This window comes from Terrapene carolina, unplaced genomic scaffold, assembly GCF_002925995.2.
Source record: "Terrapene carolina triunguis isolate 2854851 unplaced genomic scaffold, T_m_triunguis-2.0 Scaffold62, whole genome shotgun sequence".
NCBI lineage: Eukaryota > Metazoa > Chordata > Testudines > Emydidae > Terrapene > Terrapene triunguis.
Window position 1 is genome coordinate 37148290 of NW_020664413.1, and position 23673 is coordinate 37171962.

Below are 23673 nucleotides of genomic sequence, written 5' to 3' on the forward strand. Positions count from 1 at the left end.
CAAGCTCCTCCACATTTTAGGCACTCTGTCTCCAGGCTCACCAGTCAACGACTTGCTAAAAATGTCAAATCTGGTTAGCCTACAACTCACTTTCTGTACTAGTCCCTTTGCTCAGTTCCTCAACCTGAGTGGGCAAAAACAGTGAGGACAAAATCTAACTCAGGGGTAGGCAACCTATGGCACTCGTGCCGAAGGCGGCATGGGAGCTAATTTTCAGTGGCACTCACACTGCCCAGGTCCTGGCCTCCAGTCCGGGGGGCTCTGCATTTTAATTTAATTTTAAATGAAGCTTCTTAAACATTTTAAAAACCTTATTTACTTTACATACAACAATAGTTTAGTTATATATTATAGACTTAGAGAAAGAGACGTTCTAAAAACAAACTGTATTACTGGCACGCGAAACCTTAAATTAGAGTGAATAAATGAAGACTCGGCACACCACTTCTGAAAGGTTGCTGACCCCTGATCTAACTAGAAGTACAGTACCAATTTATGGCGGCAACAATAAATTACTGACCAGCTAACTCAGTAGGCTGTGACAGCTGGGGCAATATAAAGGTGCAAAGGGGCTGAACAGAGTAGAAAGAATGAGTATCACCTTGTGGAGATGATAGCATCTCTTTTCCCCTTGCAAGTCAGTCATAATTCCAGCAGGGGAAGTTAATCAGAGGCTTTAAACCATTGCAGGGACTCTCGGATCATGAAGAGGGAATGAGACTTTCTGAACTCCTGTGTTGGAGACAGGGTACACCTTCACTGTCCCACATATATCCAAACAGTGTCAGGGGATTTCCTCTGGGCTTTGGTGATCGGACAGAAGTTGGGGGAGGGGGAAAAAATCCCTTGGTTCAGGTGAAAAGAAGAAACTGCTTTGGTAAGGAAGCTATAACAAGTGCAAAGCATTAATTTTTCCTTAAGAAAAACAAGACAGTTTTGATAGCAAACAAATGCCATAAAAAGCGACAAAGAGTCCTGTGGCACCTTATAGACCAACAGACGTATTGGAGCATAAGCTTTCGTGGGTGAATACATCTGACGAAGTGGGTATTCACCCACGAAAGCTTATGCTCCAATACGTCTGTTGGTCTATAAGGTGCCACAGGACTCTTTGTCGCTTTTTACAGATCCAGACTAACACGGCTACCCCTCTGATACTAAATGCCATAAACTGTTAGCTGAAGGCGACCTCGACTAAAGAATTCCACTTTCAAGGAAAGCACAGTAAGAAGCACCAAAGCTAAGAATTCAACAAGGTTTGAGCAAAGCACTGAGCACCCTATTGAGGACCCAGGGACTTCACAGGAGGCTTAAGATAGGACACAACCCTAAGGAACTTGTCCCAATGGGATGAGTCCTCATTGTGTATCTCTAGTGAAGTCCAAAGAAAGAAGATAGGTTACTGAGGAAGGAGCAGGAGAGAAAAGCTCCACAGAGGAGTAAGTGTAGTGAACTGCTTGGGGTAAATTAGGGTAGAGTCCTTCAGTGTAGAGAACAGGTGGGCTTTGTATTCTTTTAGGTGCACGCAACGGTCTCAAGATTAAGCACCTCTGACTCTCCCTCAGAACCAAGGAAGCACCTTGGGAATAGGTAAGGGACCTGGGGAAGCACCATAGCTCTTTTTCCCCTGCTGTTCTAGGCATTTTCTCTAGAATGAATCTAGTGGGAGTGCCCTAAAGTGAGGGGAGGCCACAATACGGGTTTACTCCCATTGGCAAGACAAGGGACTGCTGAATTGCTGACTAGACAATCCAGACACACCGGCAGTGATGGTTTGCAGGAAGCACCCACTGTCAGGCTACACTTTCCACTTCCAGAGTGTCTGTCTGTTTCCTCTGTACTATCTTTCATAGTGCCTGTGCTTGAGGTCTAAAGACAACACATCGATGTGAAGCACTTTTTGTTTTCCTAACTGAGAGGAAGGAAGAGACTGGGAACAGTGCCTGAAAGGGGAGGGAGACTGCCTATCTTTTGCTCCTCCATTGCCTGACACCAGAAAAGAAGAACTGCGGAACCACACTGGGGAACCAAGCCACAGAAAATTTATTTAAAAAAAGAAACACATATGCATTTGTTTTCCAAAAAGTGCATTTGATATTTCAACCATTAAGCTTCTAGAGGTTTTTGTTCATTGGTTTAAGGTAAGCACTGCCATGAAGGTGCAGCTGTCTCTTACAATTACTGTAGACCCCATTAATTGTCACATCATGGTAGATATACAGCTGTTTCAAATTAAGCACTCAAACCTATTATCAGATGCACCTAGAAATACATTATGCTAGGAGATATTCCTCTATTTCCATTAATTGCCTTTACAAAGCATACAAATCATTATACATTTAGACATATTAGGGGCAAGATGGTTTATTGAGAAGCCATAAGAGATCAGGAAAACAAAAAGATGTGAACAAAGGAAAGAACCAGAGGGAAGCTTATGCTAACAAATCTGTACACACCTGTACAAAACACAACAGCATAGTCCCAAATGTATTGTAATTATCATGCTGAGTGACAACTCAGTGATAACTAACTCTACAACACATTAAGTTATTACAGTGTACAATGCAACTTATATTGACTTATTCTGCCATTAACCAATTCTTACAGTTTTTGAAACACATTAAACAAACCTGTTCCCTTAGAATCACCCTACTTAAGCAGGATGGCATTTAATCACACAGTTTAGTGGATTCCACCACATACTGCAAGTCTCTTTCATAAAAGCCATTTCCCTACATTTATCTACCCCCTACTCCTTCATGATTTCAGTAAAGAAAGAGATGGTTTATTAAGGTTTTTAAACAAATGCACCATTTTACCACTTTCTCCATCTCCACACCAGTCTTATCCCTTCAGGTCAGCTTTTAGATAATAGGCAAGAAAGGAGTTTGTCAGCTGAAAAGCATTAAAAGTGATCGGTAAGGGAAAAAACTGGGCTTTGTGCCTTTGCTTCTTTATAAGGAAGGCCAGAAAGGTCGTCCTATGCTATAAACAGATTTTTTCTGCTTGTTTTTCACATTTGAAATTCATGTCCTATCTAGCATGGAGGACACTACTGCCTTGTCTACATTAGGATACTGTGTAGTTATAAAGTTCTATTGGCAGTAACAGCATTGTAAATAGGGCATAAGAGTTTTTATTACCAGGTTGTCTGCTCTAAGAAATGGTTAAAATTTCCTGCTTTTACTACCACTTGTTCCACTTCATCCAGGGCAGCAATGATGGGAGCACTAAAAGAGCAGCTGTGGGAAATTTCCCCAAAAAGTTTAGAATAGGCAAAGCCTCTGTGAGGTGACTGTACCACAACAGTTAAGAGACTAAGAGTCGAGTAAGTGAAAGGAGAGGCTGTCAGATTGTCTTAAACTATTTTTTTTTAATTAGAACAAAATATATTATACATTTAATAGCAGTAAACACTCAAATCAAAATGATGATCTAAACAGAAGTATTTTAACGCAACATATCTTCCACTTTGCTTTTTTGGCTTAACATGGGAAGGGATAGCCTACACTTCCCTGAAAAATGTAAAAAAAATATATATATATATTGCAAGGCAAAGTTAGACTGTCTGCATTATTGTTTACATCATGCATAAGTTGCTAGAGGAGAAATTAATCTCGAGGACACATACTAAAAAATTTCCTAGAATAACTTCAATATTAAAAGAAATGGATAAAAGGATTGTTTTATAATGCAAGCCAGCTATTTATTTATTCATTCTAGTTTTCAGAGTATCTTCTGTAACAGTTAACAACATTAACATCTAAAGCATTATAAGGAATGCAGCTGCCTCCATTGTTTGATATGCCGGTGATGTCATCAGCTATTGCAGGGAACATATAAAACCCTAAATTCAGGTCTTGGCAAGACATTACAAGAAAAATTCCCAACTTATTTATCTGTATGTGTGAAATATTGCCACTGTAGCATCAAGCAGACCAGAGATATTTAATAGAAATCAGTTCCAGAGACATAAGTTTTCATACCCAAACAAGTGACTGTGATTTATCAAGTGACTTAAAACCATGTTAACATTAAACTAAGCAGTCACAAATTAACAAATTTCTCCAATCCAAAAATACCAAACATCCATTTGAAGGAGTTCTCTATCTTTGCTCCCAAGAAGGCTCTGTATTTAAAGGCCCTAAACTCCCCCTCCTTCCCAAGTAATTTCCTGGGCAGGTCATGCCTTATCAGTCACTCTGGTAAAGGGAAGGGGAACATCACACTACATTGTCTTTACGAATAAACCCCATAAGCCCTCAGAGTTGGCTCCAATTTCCTTTTAATCAGCTGACATTCTGTTCCTTCAGTTGCCAGAGTCACAAATTTCCCATGTGTACATCACCAAGGAGCCTAAAACCTACACCATCCTGCTCAGACTGGTAAATATACCCTTGGCTGGAAAATCAGGTACCAGTGGCAGCTAAGCCACAGTATTTTAAAATAGCAACCTTGATCATTAGAATTAATCTACATAGTTTGAACTGCCAGTTCAACAGGTCTACCAGTGATTAGAACAGGTAAAGTATTCAAATATCAACTCAGAGGCAGAACAAGAACCAACCACAAAGACAAAACAAAAAACACAGTAAATGACCAAGAGGCAAATGAACAATGCTCCTGGCTTATATATTTGCATTTAAAGGGATATTTATTAGTTCAAATGGAACACCAAAACAATAAAATAGGCCCTGTTCTCACAACTACTTTTTCTTTATATGCTAGATAGTTACCCAGAGTCTTATGAGTCTCTACCATTCCTGCCCTAAAAAGGTCACCTTAAAATGAGACAGGATATTTCAATGAACCCCATACTTGTCTGAACGAGTACCAATTAGTAAGTATCATGATGGTGTTTTGAGGAACAAGCATATACTTGTCCACTAGGAAATGGACGGAGAGCACCACACATTTCACAAAGGCTAAGCCAGGAGTTGGCAACCTTTCAGAAGTGGTGTGCCGAGTCTTCATTTATTCACTCTAATTTAAGGTTTTGCGTACCACTAATACATTTTAACATTTTTAGAAGGTCTCTTTCTATAAGTCTATAACATGTAACTAAATTATTGTTGTATGTAAAGCAAATAAGGTTTTAAAAATGTTTAAAAAGCTTCATTTAAAATTAAATTAAAATGCAGAGCCCCCCGGACCGGTGGCCAGGACCCAGGCAGTGAGAGTGCCACTGAAAATCAGCTTGCATGCCACCTTCGGCACGCATGCCATAGGTTGCCTATCCCTGGGCTAAACAGTCACTGGATAGTAACAATTATGGCTGGATTCAAGTCAAAGGCAAGCCACATCAGATGGAAGTCATCTATTTCACTCTACTGATTCCCCCCCCCCCCCAATTATTCTAATCCTCCCCTATGAACATTTGTTGGATGGAAAAAGGTCACTCAGGACAATAATGGAAATTCATCTGAAGATCAAGCAATTGAAAACTTTAAAACCATGAATTCCTGCTCATCAGCTGGAATAAGAAAAGTAACTGCAGAGGCACACTAGTGAGAAGAATTGTTGTGGTTCTGAACAAATAAGTAGAATGTCACAATGGCAAGAGCTAATTGCAGCCATGCAAAATTCTTTTACACATTTAACAGCTCAGATACAGAATCTACTTGCCTGTCCCTACCCAAGATTGATAATGGGGAAAAAGATATATTTTATTCACCATTTAAAAAAATCCCTTGTCTCATGCAATGAGTGTAGAACTCTGTAAGGCTGTCTAAGGGCTTGTCTACACAGCCCCAGAGTGCAGACTACTGGGTGTGAACTGTAGTGAGCACTAAAGTGTTGCACTGTAACTGTCCTGTGTAGACCCTGCTAGTATGAACTAAAAGATACCTAGTTTGTGTTAATGTAGTCCTGTTTGAAACACGAACTAAGTACCTTCTAGTTTGCGCTAGCAGGGTCTACACAGGACAGTTACAGTGCAAAACTTCACTGTGCACTGCAATTCATAACCTCATAGTTTGCACTGCAGGGCTGTGCAGACAATCCCTAAATTTCATGTCTTCAAGCAAATACAATTTGACTAAATGCATATAATACCTAACTGATATGCTAAAATTCAAAAAATGTTTGCTGTACCTTGGCTGCTTTCACTCTGGATCTCTGCTTTCCTCTTTCTTCCCCTGGAAGGTTCTGATTGTTTCTTCTCTGGAGTCTACAAAAAGCAAATTAATGTCTTTAAATGCAAAAGAATCTGATCCAGCAACAGCTCTACTTATTTATATTATTGTTACATGCAGTAAATAAAAAATTTCATTCTTAAAACATGGTCTCAGTTCAGCACGAATATAATTTCAGATTTTAACTGAAGGAAAAAGATGACAATATGAGTACTTACTCTTGTACTCTCTCCCTTCAGAAGGTTTATTACACCTGTGTGTTGTGTTTACAGTAGAACATCAGAGTTACGAACACCTTGGGCATGGAGGTTATTCGTAATTCTGAACAAAACGCTACGATTGTTATTTCAAAAGTTCACAAACGAACCTTGACTTAACACAGCTTTGAAACTTTACTATGCAGAAGAAAAAAAATGCATATTTTAACTATCTCAATTTAAATGAAACAAGCACAGAAACAGTTTCCTTACCATGTCAAATTTTCCCTTTATATTTTTTAGTAGCTTATGTTTAACACCATACTGTATTTGCTTTTTTCCCCCCATCTCTGCTGCTACCTGGTTGCATGCTTCCAGTTTCAAATGAGGTGCGTGGTTAATTGATCAGTTCATAACTCTGATGTTCGTAAATGAGGTTCTACTGTAGTTTTAAATTAGATAATAAGGTCTTACGGTCAAAGTCTGCTTTTTTACTATATTTGTACACTGCCCAGCTGAAAGGGGCCCAAATCCGAGCCGACAGCTCTGGGCACTACTGACTTCCATATACTGCACCGTTTTGATATAAGAAAAAAGTTTGTCAAAGCTATTTTCAAAATGTATCTTTCTACAGGAACACAGTGCTTACAAATGTTTCTCTACGCGATGTTTGTTGAGTGATACACTGTTATCTTAAGTTATGTTCAGTCTAAACATTTAATGAACATTCTGTGAACAAAGCAAGTTAATGTTAAGTGATAAATTGACAAGATTTAACCAAGTATTGATGACATTAAAAAGTAATCTTTTCCTCTCATCCATCCTTTTCTGCTTTCAGTTTCACTGGAAAATAGTTAAGTGATTTTATTATCAAATGTTATTCGATTATTAGCATTTTAATATAGCATCTTAAATAGCCAATGTAAATGCCGAATATAATTTTAAAACTGTACAGCCTTTACAACTATTAAATATGTCTACACAATCATTTTAAATTTCCCAAAAAGTTAGTTATTCTGCAATTGTAAAAGTATCAGCTTTCTCATCTATAAACTTCTGTAGGAATTTAAATTTCATTTTGAAAAAATCAAAATTCCAATAATTTGTAGAAAAAATATTTCATTTTCTTTTAACCCTTTTCATTCCTTTTGTTTAGTTTAACCTTAAACTGCAAACAGTATTAGCACTCTAATAAGATGTCTAAAATTATACTGGAGGTAATTTTCACGTTTGGTAAATACAGTATTCATATGACAATGCATATGCAAAACTCGGGCATATCAGTTCAAATCACCACAAAATGTTTTCCAGAAACCAATCAGCACCTTTCTTCTTCTAATGGAACCATATGAATTACAACAAATTCAAGAGCTATGGAGCTGGGGAATATCTGGTGAACACTCCCCAAATAACAAAGCTGTCTTCACTTATAAACGTCAGCAAAACTTACAAACAAGAAAAAAACATTTTTAGAAGTCCTCCAATGTCAGATTCCAGAACTATGAAGAAAAACACAAAGCTGACATGTTGCCAAGACCCCTATACTTTATGTCAGAGGTGGGCAAACTATGGCCCGCGAGCCACATCCGGCCCGCAGGACCCTCCTGCCCGGCCCCTGAGCTCCTGGCCCGGGAGGCTAGCTACCCAGACCCCTCCCCTGCAGCCTAAGTTCACTGAGCCGCCGGCGCAATGCTGTGGGCGGCGGAGCTGCAAGCTCCTGGGGCAGCGCAGCTGCAGAGCAGCGGCCTGTCCCGGTGCTCCGGGCAGTGCGGCTGTTGCGCCGCCAGGCAGCACGGTAAGGGGGCAGGGAGCGGGGGGGTTGGATAGAGGGCAGGAGAGTTCGGGGTGGTGGTCAGGGGGCGGGGGTGTGGATAGGGGGCAGGGCGGTCAGGGGGCAGGGAGTGTTGAATGGGGGCAGGAGTCCCCAGGGGGCAGTCAGGAAGGAGAGGGGGGATTGGATGGGGTGGCGGGGGGCAGTCAGGGGACAGGGAGAAGGGGTGGTTGGATGGAGCATGGGTCCCGGGGGGCAGGCAGGAAGGAGAGGAGGGGTTGAATGGGGCGGCAGGGGCAGTCAGGGATGGACGTTCCAGGGGCGGTCAGGGGGATTGGATGGGGCAGGAGTCCGGGGGGGGCCTGTCAGGGGACAAGAAGCAGGGAGGGTCAGATAGGTGGTGGGGGCCAGGCCACGCCTGGCTGTTTGGGGAGCCATAGCCTCCCCTAACCGGCCCTCCATACAATTTCTGAAACCCGATGTGGCCCTCAGGCTAAAAAGTTTGCCCGCCCCTGCTTTATATGGTTCAGGTCCTGGTTTACCTGTATATTTTGTGGTTTACCACTTGTTTCTATCTTGGCTTGATAGTTTTTAATTTTGGCCTTTATATTTCCTTTTATACAATGTATTCATTTGTAATAGTCTGCCTCTAAAAGAATTCCTCTCTCTTTCCGAAATCGTGGGTTAAGATAGAAATACAGGTCTATATAAATATTTTATATTTACTTGCAGAACGATTCATAGTAGCACATAGAATTTTTTCAAAGAAAAAAAGTGGAAAACCACCAATTTGTACTATGTGTCTCTTAAGTATGTAATGTCTTTCCCTCTCTATAGCAAACTTAATGGTGCTGAGATTTTCAGTTTTTAATAATCGTTACATTTCTCCCATGTATAATTAATGCATTCGTATTTTTTTTAATTTACTTTCCCCCCTAAATCTTACCCCCTCCACCACTCAGATTTACAGCCACAAACTATAAAAAGAGTTTTAAAGAATTCTCAATCTGCAGAGAATAGAAAATACAAACTACAGTTACAAGGATGACTTTGAATTTGAAACTTATAATGGTGGGAAAGACCAAGGTATTCATACACTATCAGAAGCACTCAAAATCCACAGAACTCAATTTAAGATTAACCATGAATTGCACATAACCAATCTGTACTCCAATTAAAATCTACATACCTTAAATGTGAACAGAATCTAGTAAACTCATGTCATTCACATGTAAAAGGACACTGAAATACAGGTATAGTTTTCAGGAACAAACATTCAGTAAAATTATATATGACTATTTTGTATCAAATAAGTACAAGAAATACAGCATTTTCTAAGGTGTCTTTACATTGTCGTACCAAATCTGCAATCTGATCTGCATGGGTGGAATCCAACCAAAATTAGCTGAGGTCCACCCATGCAGATCAGAACCTATATTTGCAAGGCATTTCTATTAAAATTCTGCCATTCCAAAATCCCAGGTTTTAATACTAGTATTAGTGACCTAGAAAAATGATTATTTCTAAATTCTACTATGTTTTCTGCATCCTTGTCTGGCACACAAAACAAGAGATAAAAGTATCTCATGCATTGAGAAATTAAAAAAATATCAAATAAAGATTTATTTTTATATACCACATTATCAGTAACAAAGCATAGCGTGATTGCATCAGTACTGCATTACAGTTTGATAATAAACTAACATTCTCACTACAGAAACTAATGTTAGTGTTGTATTTCTAATCAAGATCTAAATTTCTACATTATTTTTCAAAATCTGTTGCAATACAGTTAAGGTCTCAACACCACAAAGGGAAGCTCCGCTCACCTTATGAATATATCTTCAGGCTCCTACTGTACCTTTCATATGACAAATTGTTTACCATAACAGACTCTTTATTATGACACCATTTTAAAAACTCTTGTATGTAACATTACAAGTTTAAATTTATTCTGTTAAAAGATTACATTTAGTGTGAAAACAAACCAGATGTTATTTAAAGGAGTAAAATGCTACAGTTTCTCATTATCATATCTGGCATAACTACAGACCCTTTGAAGAGAACATAACACCTTTTGAAAAATGGGTCAAGAAAGCACATTCTTTTATTTAGTGCCACAATTTTTCTGATTGCTCATTGAAAATGTAAAGACATCCTCCACTTAAATTTTTTAATGAAATCATCACAGCTGCAAAAAATAAAGCCATGGCATGGCAGAATTCCAGAAATCATCTTTCAGCGAACATGGAAGGAACCTGCAGCAGGAGACATAACGCAGCGAATAGTTCTGCTTAGGGCCCTTTAAAAATTTTTTTTTAAATGTGTGGTTGCTGAATTTTGGGGGTTCTTTTGTTACTTGTGGTTAAGAATCCAATATACAAAGATACTTTACAATTTAGAAATAATCACCCCAGCCTTGGAAATACGGCCTTGTGGTTAAGGCACTGTACTTTGTGTCAGAAGATCTGGGTTGAATTCCCAGTTCTGGCACAGACTTCCTGTGTCCTTGGATAAATCACTTATTCTTTGTATCTCAGTTCCCTATATGTAAATTGAGGATAATAGACCTTCCTACTTCACAAGAGTGTTCTGAGGATAAATTCATCAGTGTTTGTGAGGTAGTCAAATATGGCAGGGGTTCTCAAACTTCATTGCACCGCGACACCCTTCTGACAACAAAAATTACTACACGACCCAGGAGGGTTGTGGGGGCCAAAGTCTGAGCCCCACCGCCCAGGGTGGTAGGGGGACCAAAGCCTCAGGGCTTCAGCCCTGGGAGGGAGTGGGGGCATGTAACCTGAGCCCCACTGCTCAGGGCTGAAGCCCTTGGGCGTTGGCTTCAGCCGCGGGCCCCAGCAAGTCTAAGGCCAGCCCTGGCGAACCCATTAAAACGTGGTCGTGATCCACTTTGGAGTCCCAACCCACAGTTCGAGAACCACTGATCTACGGTGATGGATGTCATACAAGATCCTAGATCAGAGGTTCCCAAACTGTGGTATAGGAGATATCTCTGTGGGGGTACACAGGAGGAATTGTGTAATGGTGGACTGTATTTTACTTACTGCATTTTCGTAATAGGCTACTGAGACAAAGCTTTAAAACTCTGTGGGAATTTGTTATATAAAATATGGTAGTTAATTTACTTCAAGACGTACCAATGAGAACAGATACACAGAGACACTGATGTACAGGGCCCTCACCTCCAATCACCATACAGCACAGGTTTAGTTGCCCAGCAACTGTCCAGTCTAACTGAGCTCAGAACTTAGGGGTTTTTTTCGGTTGTATATGTCACACTATAACTATATCTGTATGTAACAGTGAAATATGAACAGATGGCTAAAGACCAGTAGTGTTAAGAAAAACACACAAAGTATCAGTGATGAGAAGGGTAGAGGTATGTGGGCAGCTGGTAGATCTGGAAGGGGGCACACAACAAGAAAAGTTTGGGAAACTCTGTCCTAGATAATAGGCACTACCCTGATATAGGACCATATTTTTCTTTCACAGAATTGCAACAATGTAGCATAATTTCCAGCGTGTAATGGAACACTTCCATTGTCATCTCCCTTAACTTCCAACCTACACCACTGCAATACTGTTCAAAGAGAGTTCCCAGGCAGCACCATTAATTTCTTTGTATACTGTTAATAGTTCTCCAAGTAGTGCTATTAAAAAGTTAATTATGCATTTCTACATCTAGCAGTGACACTAAATTGCTTTCTAGAATTTTTCTACAAATTTCCTTCAAGATTAACCAGACAGAGGTAAATAGATTATTGAAAAATTAAAAAAAAAATTCTATTTGAAAAACTGAGATACTACCCAAGTAGATCATGCTCCATGTCTCAGACAATGCAATATCTTCAACATGCAGTTATAGTTAGAAAAGAAATTTTAAAATAGCAACTTCTTACCTATCAGATTTGCTCCTGGCATACATTCAAAGGTTTTTCTGCTGTCTCATTTTTTTTTTTTTTTTTTTACTTACATTGTAACTACTTTTTACACTTTTTAGCACTTAAGAACCAATACTGCTTTGGGAAGATGAACTCTAGTCTACTGGTGAATCACCAAAAGAGCTGTTAATTAAGTATCAACTGGAGGGACAAACTGGGCCTAGATCTTAAATTAAACCGGTATAGCCCAATTATAGACAATGTCCCAGAGATTCTCTGACTAGTTATGATGCACAAGCCAGAATGAACACAGATGAACTTTCAGACACAACGTTGAGTTTGCACAGCTGTCAGTTAGAAAAACGTCTCTCTAACTGAAAGTTGGGCGATTTTTGCTTATCAGTACTCTGGAAGTTACACAATCTCTCTCAGGGGATTCAAACAAAATAAAGATCAGAGCTAGATCTATGCCACCCTTTAATTCTATCTAACCAGATACAATCTGAAAGCAGTATTGTAATGCCATATCTTTCTCCTTTGCCAAAAATGATGGACAACCCCCCCCCACAGAATTAAGACTTTTCTCTTTAGTGGACTGCCACAGCAGAAAAGTGACAGTTTTGTTCTTGTGAAAAAAAACAAATAAAAAGTATAGGCAGTCACATCCTTCTGGCCAAAAAAATCATCTATTTATTAATGCCAAGAAAATGCACCCAGGAAGGACAAGATACAACATTTATCTGGGTAGCAGAATTATTCAAAGGGGGTGATCAAACAAACAATGTCAGACTTAGGATCCACATCCTCTTTGTGACTGATAAACTTAGTATCAGACAGTCATCTTGGGGAACCTGTTTTGCAATTGACACACACTTACTAGACAACAGAAATAAGCTTCAGCAGCTTAGGCAGAATCTTAGCTCTCTACCTTATTAATTATAAAAACATAGTTCCTTAAGGGTTAAGTCACCTGGACATGATGAAACTCCTCCTAAAATGAAAGCACTCCTCGCTAACCAGCAATACTTCTAATTAGCAATACTAATTAACACAGCTTGTGACAACAATTCAGAGTAAGCAAACTATCATTCCAGCCAAAGAGTTCAAGATACCCATATTTAGGTCTGGTGCATATTAGATAAAGGACTTGTCTAGACTGGAGATTTGCCCGGATTACAGTAACTCCTCGATTAACATTGTAGTTATGTTCCTGAAAAATGGGACTTTAAGCAAAACAATGTTAAGCAAATCCAATTTCTCCATAAGAATTAATGTAAATAGGGGAGGATCCAAGGAAATTTTTTTCACCAAAGACTACACACACACACAGTATAAGTTTTAAACAAACAATTTAATACTGTACATGGCAATGATGATTGTGAAGCTTGGTTGAGGTGGTGAAGTCAGGGGGTGGGATATTTCCCAGGGAATGCCTTACTGCTAAACGATGAACTAGCACTCGGCTGAGCCCTCAAGGACTAACACGTTGTTAATGTAGCCCCTCACTCTACAAGGCAGCACAAATGGAGGGAGGGGAGACAGCATGGCAGAGAGAGAGAGAGAGAGAGAGAGAGAGATGGATGCGCATTGCCCCTTTAAGTACACTAACCCCACTTTAAGTACATTGCCTTTTCAAGTATATCAGCAAGTTGAGACAGCAGCTGCTGTGAGCAAGCTCCCTCTATCCTGAGCCCTGTCATGTCCCCCCTCGCTCTATGGAGATGGGGTAAGCAGGGGGGGGGCAGGAGAAGGGGGACGGGGGGCACCCTGACATTAGCTCCCCTCTATCCCCCCGGCACAGCAAGCAGGAGGCTCCCGGGAGCAGCTCCAAGGCAGAGGGCAGGAGCAGCACATGGCAGTGGGGGGAGGGACAGCCGAACTGCCGGCAATTGATAGCCTGCTGGGCGGCTGCCGCACAGGGAACTTGGAGGAGCGGGGAGCTGATGGGGGGCTTCCGGTCAACCCTGGTTCCAAGCCCCCACCAGCTAGCTCCAATGGGCTGCTCTTTCTGCAAGCAGTAGACAAAGCAGGCAGCTGTCAAACAACATTATAAGGGAGCATTGCACAACTTCAAACGAGCATGTTCTCTAACTGATCAGCAACCTAACAACAAAACAACGTTAACTGGGACAACTTTAAGTGAGGTGCTTCTGTATAGCCATTGGTATAGCTACGCAATGCAATATCTGGTGTAGATGGTCAAAGCTTGCTGTTTGCAGCAGGCAAGCCTACCCAGATTAAAAATGGGATGAGCTCCAGTGATGCAAATAGTGGCTTTGCTTGTCCAGTTTAAGGGTTATACCAGTGCAGTCAAACTAATGGCAGGCCAATTATGGCTGTAATCAGGACAAATTTCCAGTCGAGACAAGGTGGAACTTACACAGCATCCTGCAACCTAATACATGTCTGAACCTTTGTGTACCCTGAAAGAGGAGGTTATACCTGTAACTGGAGGTTCTTCAAGATGTGTGGTGCCTACCTGTATTCCACTGTGAGTTCAACATGCACATCATGTGCCCAGAATCGGAGAACTTTGAAAATAGTGTCTGTTGGTCTGTGCATGCACCCAGGCTCACCTCATGCTTCTGATCAAGGTAATAGAGGGCAGGGCAGATCAATCACCTCTTCAGTTCCTTCTCCACCATGAATCAGAAAGATCCAAAGCAGAAGGGAAGGAGGGCAGATAGTGGAATACAGATAAGGATCATACATTTCAACAAACCTCCAGTTATAGGTAAGTAACCTCTTCTTCGAGTAATGGTCCCTATTGTATTCCACTGTCGGTGATTGACAAGCAATACCTAAGTAGGAGGAGGGAGCGAGGATCAGGACAGTAGGGTAGAGCAGAGGACCGCCGTTCCAAAGGCGGCATCAGCAGCCGAGTCCTGCACCAGGGCGTAATGTTTTAAAAATGTGTGGATGGAACTCCACATAGCAGCTTTTCAGATGTCTAGGAGGGTACATCCTGAAGAGATGCCATGGTTGCTGCGCTCTGTGGACTGAGCTCATACCCCTGTAGGGGGAGAAAGTTTCAAGAGCTGACAGAATAGAATGCATCCAGATACCCATTTAGAAATTCTCTGGGTGGAGATGGCATGCCCCCAACTCTCTCTGTTATGGCAATAAACAGTCTCCAGGACATCCTGATAGGTCTTGTTCTCTTCAGGTAAAAGGCCAAAGCTCATTGCACATTGAGGGAGTGGAGTCTACATTCTTCTACAGGAGTGTGCGGTTTCAAAAAGAATACAAGTTAAGTGAATGGATTAATTAAGGTGAAACTGTAACTACTTTAGGGATAAATTTGGGGTGTGGGTGTAAGGAAACTGTCTTCGCCGGTGACAGGGGGTCCCAGGTCTTGTGAGGAGCTGGAGATGTTGGTACCAATGGAACACGGCCTGGAGCCAGTGGAGCCCAATGTTTCTGGGACTTAAGACGTATTGAGTCCTCATAGGCAGAAAAATCAGACATCCCATCCACCAGCTTTGAAGTGGACTTAGAGGAAGACTTAGTCCCATGCTTATGACAGTGCTTCCTAACTTCTCAACTAGGCCCCATCACAGGATCTGTGGGAGTGGATTCTCCAGCACCGGAGGCGGACTTTGCAGCAGGAGGCGTACACCTTGCTGATTCAGGATGATATATGGGGGAGTTCCCTGGCCTCGGTCTGATTGGGGTCTCATGGCCATCTCCAGGAGATACTTGTGGAGGCGAAGTGCCCACTCTCTCAGGTACAACTGGGGAAAGAATGGCAAACACTCTACTGAGCCGCAATGTGAGCTTCCTCCAGGCAGTAGAGAGAGCACTGATGGTCGTCACTGAACAAGAAGGATTGCGGGCAGGAGATGCATAGTTTGAAGCACGGAATTCTGAGCATAGTCCGGTACCCGAACATTGGAATGAGGAAAGAAGGGGGAAGGGGGGGAGGCTGTAATCTGATTCTACTCTAAAACTATTAAAACTACGAATCACTAGGTTTATTGAAGAAATAATAAAACTATTTGCAACTGCTGTGTGGTAAATCCAGTAGGGAGCCTCGAAGGGCCTAGTACACCCCCATCACAAGGCCCAATTAAAAAAGTACAGATTAACTGCTCATTGGAGCACATGGTGCACAAGGGACCCACTAATGCTTACCAAATGCGAATTTACTATAAGAGACGGTTCCATCACTTGCACTGCAGATTTTCTCTGGAAAAGGGAATCCCCAGTGAGTCAGAGCCCTCTGCCACACTCTTCTCAAGTGTGAGGGTCCATACACCTACATTAATATAAGATGGGCAACAGAGAGCCAGATAGCCAAACAGCACATGGCGCAACAATGTCCTTTCCAGTGCTCTGTGTCTCTCTCCATTAATGGCAACTGACTGACCCCACACTTGGTCAGAATGTCAGAAGCCCACTAACTGTTAGTGATATGCAGTATGTTTTCACAGTGATTCAAGGCGAAGACTGGACAGGGTCAGATGAGGTGACAGCTGAACTAGCAGTGTTGGAATAATTCTGAAAATTGATTTGTCATTGTTATAGGGCTAATGAGCCAGCAGCAGAAAGAGCTTATGTTTGAAATTACAGACTAAAAGGGCTGGAATTTTCAGTACCTCACTTCATATGTGAAAAAATATAAGCTGTTTCTAATTTGAGCGATATTAAAAAACATTCAAAGCATGACAGGTTCAAATTTACCCTGCTCTTCTCCACCCTTTTATATCTCATTTACAAAGTCCATGTAATTTTTATATAGATATTCCTCCCAACATGAAAAAACCTACAATTTTTCCTATAAAAACACTTTTTTGGGGGAAAATGATGCCAGAAACGCAGAAACTCATCCTTACAATAAGAAAACTAGTTTGCACACCATACAAAAAGAAAAAAAATAAAGGTGGTAAAAATTTTCGTTTCAAATGCTATAGATATTATAAACTGAGGGAAAAGGGTTTTAGAAGTGGAAAATGATCTAATGTCTGATCTTTGAACACATTTCTATATTTCTCAGAATAATAAATACTGGCAAACTAATTAAGTTTTAAGAGTATTTATACAGCTACAACTAAACAGTGGCTAAGGAGGTTTCCCTGTGCTAGTGAAAGTTTTACTGCCTTAAGGTAAAAATTTAGCAAGCTATACACACCATTCTTAGTTCCAATATGAATTTATCATCATTAAGGATACAACAATCACGTAGGTTACGGATTCCATGACTTTCCAGAACTTCCAGGACTTCTGGGAGAGGGCCAGAACAGTTGACTTGTGGCCAGTCCCAGGGCCGCCAGAACAGCTGACCAATCCTTCACCCGCTGGAGCAGCAGCTGGGATTGGGTCAGCCCCTCTGGGGCTGGAGCAGCAGCGGTCAGTGCTCTGTTTGGCCCTATCCGCCCCAAGGTATTTTTAATAAAAGTCAGGGACAGGTTGCAGACTTCCGTGAATATTTGTTTATTGCCTGTGACCTGTCCCTGACTTTTACTAAAAATACCTGTGACAGAATTTTAATCTTAATCATCATGCAGCATAGCTATATATCAAGTCTTGGGGTGAGAGTCTAATCCTCATACCGTCCCCCTGGTGGTAAAAGGGCTGAAATAGTATGCAAGTGCTCTAAAGGGGGGGATTTCCCTGGTGCAGGCATTGTGAAGACCACTACTTTGAACCCCCCCCTCCAGACACCCCACTTGTGAGTCCTAGCATATGGGCATGTCAATGACAGGGCCACAGCACTCAGAGTTATGCAGTTTCTGGACAGAACTCCAACCCCATGGGAAACCCAAGGAAATTGTTGTAACTCAGACAGATCCCCCAGAGCCGTTTGGCCAGGGGAGGCCCCTGGCATAACTCAAAGCATCCCAGGATCAGGAGGGCACAAAGGTGGTTTAAAGGTGGTCTTAATCTTCCCCCCAGCTGCTATTAGAGGCATAGCACAGAATCTCTCCCTTTTTTTATAACAGGCCTGAGATAAAATACAGTTATTATTTATAGATATAATATAGTTAACCTTTCATGATACAATGCAGAACCAACATAAGCTAAAAAGTGAAAATTCTCTGAACACGGGTCCAAAGGAGCTTTTCACAGGATGGCTGGCCCCACTAAATGAAGCAGGGTCCAGCTCCCCTGTGCCAGAACAGGTGCCGCCAGTTAGAGAGCCAGGCAGCACCTGGTACTATAAAGAAACTAGGAGATCTGAGGGAGGAAAAGGGAGACCTAAGAGTGAGCTAAGGCTGCCTGTCAGGAGACTCCCTGGAAAAAGGGAGGAATTATCAAGGAAGCCAAGAAAGGGATTAGCCTGCTGACTATCAGAAGTCAAAGCAGTGCCAGGAAGCTGAAAAGGGCTGAGGGCTCGGAAGCCCATGGAGAAGCTAGCCAGCTATCCTTCCTGGGCGAGAGAGCCATGGTCAGAAAAGGCTGGAGAGGGCTGAAGGCTGAATGCAGTAGAGGAGGTTCCTGCTGGCTCTCAAAAGCAGAGAGCTGAAGCGAGAGAAGGCTGACACCCCAGGCATGGTTCAGAACACCAGGGCTGTGCTGGAGACCCAGAACACAGTGAGGGACACTGGGGTTGCACTGGATAGCCAGGGCACTGATGAGGGATGCTGGGGCTCTACTTGATGTACTGTGTGGAGACAGGCCTGAAACTGTAGAACTTGGTGTTGGAACTTGTTTTCTTATGGTTTATGTGAATGGAACTGTATTTATACTTTGGAAGACTGTTTGGACTATTTCTGGAACTACAAAAGGGGAAACTAAGGCAGGCGTGTCTGTCATGCTGCGGCCAACTGCAGGAGGGCACTCCAAACAGGACGCTCCATGACAGCACTTTTATGAGGTCTTACCATACAAATCTCCATCTCAAAAAAATTAGTTTGGTCCAAAGGTGTAACAAATTTTAGCTTTTACCACTACATGCACTTTTTAATCTTATTGTATACATAGAAATATTATATTTTCTTTAAGAAGCTTACATATAAAATATCAACTGCATTAGAACATATTATAAGTATTTTGTTTGCATTAAAATATTGTAAACATACATACCTCCGATTCCTTATCACTTAGAGATCCCAAGCTTCCAAAACTGTGATTAGAACTTTCATTATTTGTTGAGGCCTATTGAGAAAAATAATATATCACATACTATGTTCAGATTTATAAAACAGCTAATAAATTACAGTATTTGCAGTTATGCAAAGTAAGGGTAATCAAATTTCATGCTTCAAGACAAAGTGCTCAACTGCAGAGACCATACGACCTGCAAGCAGAATACCAGATTTGATGGACAAATGGTGTGCTCCAGCACAGTAAATTCTATGTTCTTAATTGCTTCTAATGCTATTCTGAACAATGTAGTTTGCTATCAAAATTGGAAAGGAAACAACTGTACATACATATCCTCTCTGAAAAGAATGCACAAACACAATTTACAGGATAGACCACTAACTCATGAAACAGTCACGCCAATATAACAGCCGTAAGGAAACCACTTAAATGATTAAGAGGTTAAGGATGAGGAAGTGTCTACACTAGAGAGCTTACAGCAACACAGCTGTACCAATGAAGCTGCACGGCTATAAGATCTCTCGTGTAGCAGCTCTATGCCAACGGGAGAGAGTTCTCCCATCAACACAATTAAACCACCCCCAACAAGCGGCAGAAGCTATGTCTGTCGGAGAAGCTTGCCCACTGACATAGCTCTGTGCACACTACCCCTTGTGCGAAACTTATGTCACTTGGGGTGTTTTTTTCACACCCCTGAGTGACATAAGTTTTGCCAACATAAGTGGTAGTGTAGACATGGCCCAAGAAGTATGTCAGATACAAAAAAGAAAAAATTTTAAAAGGTTTTCTTAATAAAAAAAAAAAAAAAAAAAAAAGTTAAACCTCTAGAATGAGCCACATTCCTCCAGCCTTATTTTAGACCAGCGAAGTATCTGATAGATACTTCTTGAAAGCTCTGACTCCAGAGGATGCATTTATATACCCACTAATGCTAGTAGATTTGAAGAGAGAGTTAGCAATTCTTTCTTTTTGTAAGGAATGTAGCCTTCTTGTCTGAGATTAGGATTCTGAGAGGATAAAAAAACCCAAACCCATGTGGCTATTAGATAGCTTTTAACACTAGGAACCTTATCTTACCTAAGACCTTAGTTCCTCCAGTGCCACTGACATCAGGCAGCCCAATTCTTCTACTGATTATGATCTCTCACTAGGTCTGGTACTTCTTCCCAGGTGATTGCCAGTGCATTCGATATCCTCTGTCATTGTCTTCTACTAGTTCTTCCCTGACTTTCTTAATTTTCTTTTTTCTCCCTTCTTTAACCAATTCAACACTTGCTTAGCATGTCTCCCATCTTAAATACAATGCACATGTCACAACCACCTGAGGCTTCTTTCTTTGGTATGTTCTAGAATGTCCTGCTCTGTCAGTTCCCATACCCTCACATTTGTTATTATGTCTTTCCATGAAATGTATAGAATCTTTCCCAGTCATCTGTGATGGGCAGCCTCCAATCTCTTTTTGTTAGCCACCGTCATTGGCCAACTCTCTGCTCCATACTGTAGTGTTCTCAGTACAATTGCATGATATAATCTGACCTTTAGTTTGGTGTGGAAACCTCTGTTTGACCAGATGATGTTCATCTTTCCAAAAGTGATGTCTGCTTTTCCTAATTGCATATGAATATCCTTATCGTAGCCACCGTCAAATGTCATCACATTGCCCAGATAGCAGAACTCTTCTACCTGTTCAATACCTTTTCCCTCCACTTGCACTTTTGCACCAGTTGTCTGGCTTCCTACCTTCATGATCTTGCTTTTCTTTAATTCCAATCCAATTTTTGCTGCTTCCTATTCTACCTCTGATGTAAGAACAACCATTCAGTTCCACATCATACTTAGTAAAGCAATGTTGCTGGCAAAGTCAAAGTTGTGTAACATCTCCACTAACCACAGTCTATGGTGCCTTATTATTACAGACGTGTCTTGTTCACAGCCTGGCTGTTAATGTGTCTTTCACTGGCTCCCAAGCCAACAAGGTCTTTGCTGTGATGTTATCCAGCATAATTCCTACACCTCCTAATACATTCCTCCTCCTGAGTATAAGATTGTAGCACAAACACCATCTTGCCCCTCCTCACCCATCTCCTCTCACAGACATCAAGTATGTTCAGATTTTTTTTTTTTTCATTTCTCATGTAACCTGTGTCAGTTTTCCTGTACTATGCAAAGTACACACATTCCACATATTTATTCTTGTTACAAATTTTATCGTCAGGATTCTCAAGATCTCAGCTTCCTTTTGGCTTTCACTGACATCTGTCATACTTGGGTTTTCAGCCCCATCATCTAACGTCCTCAAGTTTTGGTTTGACTGAGATGTTTCTGTCGTAGAAACATCTCAAACCTAATGGCAGAACCCTCCTCTTTTATCCGAAAACTAAATTTATTGCCAGTATTTTCCTACTCTTTAAACATAAATAGTTTTCCCTATATAAAAGGGTTAGACTGCCAAGAAAAAATAAGAAGTTAAACCATAAATATCCTTAGGTTATAAAAATGTATGAAGTCATGCAGCCCGAGAACTAATGCAAAACAGGACTTTTCTATGGCCTGGTTCATATCTATTCAGAGATCTGTTTGACAAAGAATGGCAACAAAGTCCTTTAGTGAACAAGCTTGCCCTATTACCAATGCATTTGATATCTGTTAGGCTGTCCATTTTCTACCTCCTTGATCACTGGATTGTTCTCTTTTCTTCCACAAATCCAATACCCAAAAGCAAGGCTGTGCAGAAATATTATGATGCAAAATTATAACTTGCCACAGCAAGTGCTCATCTTGGAGACACTGGATCATTGAATTCCATTATTCAGCCAGTTTAAAGAATGAGACTGACCTCAGACTAGATGATGACTTGCGAATTAAAGTTCCTATTGAAACATAACTGGAATAGATAGAATTGGTAGGTTTTTCTCAGGGATCTTCCTTGTTATCTAGGAACATCTTCAGGTAATTCTTTATCATGTCATATCCAATGTTCCTCTGACATTTGTGTATTTGGACATAGAAACCAACCAGGAGCACCCATTTTGAGAATCTATTTATTATGGTTTTCACCTTATGTTCTGCAAACTTATAATCACTGTTTTGCAGCAGGTTAGATAGAGATAGCCTTTTCATAACTGTTCTTCCCAGGAAATAAGGGGAACTTTCACGTACCTGCCCATCAAGAGAAGAGGAAAGTTCTAGAATCTCAACTAATTGCTTGAACAGGAAACACAGATGTACTTAGGTGCAACTACTGTGTGTCTTGCTGGTTTCAGACAGTAGAAAAATGAGGACGTGGGGGAGGGACTATGTAAAGGAATATCTCGTCGTTCTCTCTCCCAAAATGAAAGCTGTCCTAGAGGAGTCATATATCCCATTTTCGCAGTGATCCTTGAACATCAGACCAAAAGAAACTTTTATAGTAAGTATAATATGGAATCCATAAGCCAATATTTTTACTGGAATAAGAGACTAAACTAGAAAATAAATCATGTCAACCTACCCCAGATAGGCTACAGCATTTTCTGATGAGACCCATTGTCATATATGGTGTGTGTTTTATAGATAGTATATTTTCTTAAAATACAATTAAATTAACGCTCACAGAGAGGTTTAAATAGCCACCCAATTCTACTTACTTTAGCTCCAACACTGCAACTTCCAGTACTCCCAGTGCTGCCACTCACTACTCCTGTAAATCTGGCCTCTAACAATTCTTGCCTTCTTGGGTCCAGGCTATGAAGCTCATCCATTGCACCTAAGAAAATAATATTAATTAGTTATATTCTATAACAAACTTGCTTGCACAAGAATGTTTCCAAATAACGTATACAAAATCTTCACTATAGTACAGACCATAACAAGCTGCATGAAGCAAGGTCTCATACTCAGCTCTATGGCATATCTATCTGTCTATTATACAGTAACTCGTGAACATCTAACCAATTCCAAAATTTCAGGGAATGTTCCATACTGAACCCTATTAATTTTGGTGAAAAGCAGAAATCCAGAAGGGGAAAAAGGAGACACCAGGAGTCCCTTTATCATGTTAGCAGATCCAGCAACTTCAACCACCTCAGTAATTGTCTAGATCAAGGGTCGGCAACCTTTGAAAAGTGGTGTGCTAAGTCTTCATTAATTTAAGGTTTCGCGTGCCAGTAATAAATTTTACATTTACAGAGGCCGCCAGACGGAACCCCAGACCGGCAGCCCGGGCGGCGGACGGAACCCCAGACCGGCAGTGGGCTGAGTCGCTCAGTCCGCTGCCGGTCTCGGGTTCTGTCCGCCAGCTCCTGCCAGCCAGGATCCCGGCCGCCGGCCCCCCCGGCTGGGAGCAGAGTGCCACTAGCAATCAGCTCACGTGCCACGTTTGGCACGCATGCCGCAGGTTGCCGATCCCTGGTCTAGATCAAAAAACCAATTGATGGCAGCCATTAACACCTTCCAAGCATAACCTCCTCCACCAGCTCTGCCCATGGTCCAATACAACTTAAATATATTGTCACCTTGAATCATAGGCACCGACTTCTGCTTGCGCCGGCGGGTGCTCGACCCCCTCTGCCCTGCCCTCATTCCAACCCCTTCCCCAAAGTCACCACCCCAACTCCGCCCCCTCCCTGCTCCTATTCCAACCC

General features: G+C 41.3%; 1 protein-coding gene across 2 annotated transcripts in view; it reads right to left on the reverse strand.

Moving 5' to 3' along the window:
* TLK1 (tousled like kinase 1) overlaps nt 1-23673 on the reverse strand; it is a 152865-nt gene that overhangs the window by 62389 nt on the left and 66803 nt on the right. For both annotated transcript variants that reach the window (XM_024209365.2, XM_024209291.2), the window contains exons 2-4: nt 22678-22796; nt 19031-19102; nt 6094-6169 (exon numbers count right to left, since the gene is read on the reverse strand). In XM_024209365.2, the coding sequence (XP_024065133.1) occupies nt 6094-6169; nt 19031-19102; nt 22678-22796 (267 nt within the window). The remainder of the gene's footprint in view (nt 1-6093; nt 6170-19030; nt 19103-22677; nt 22797-23673) is intronic.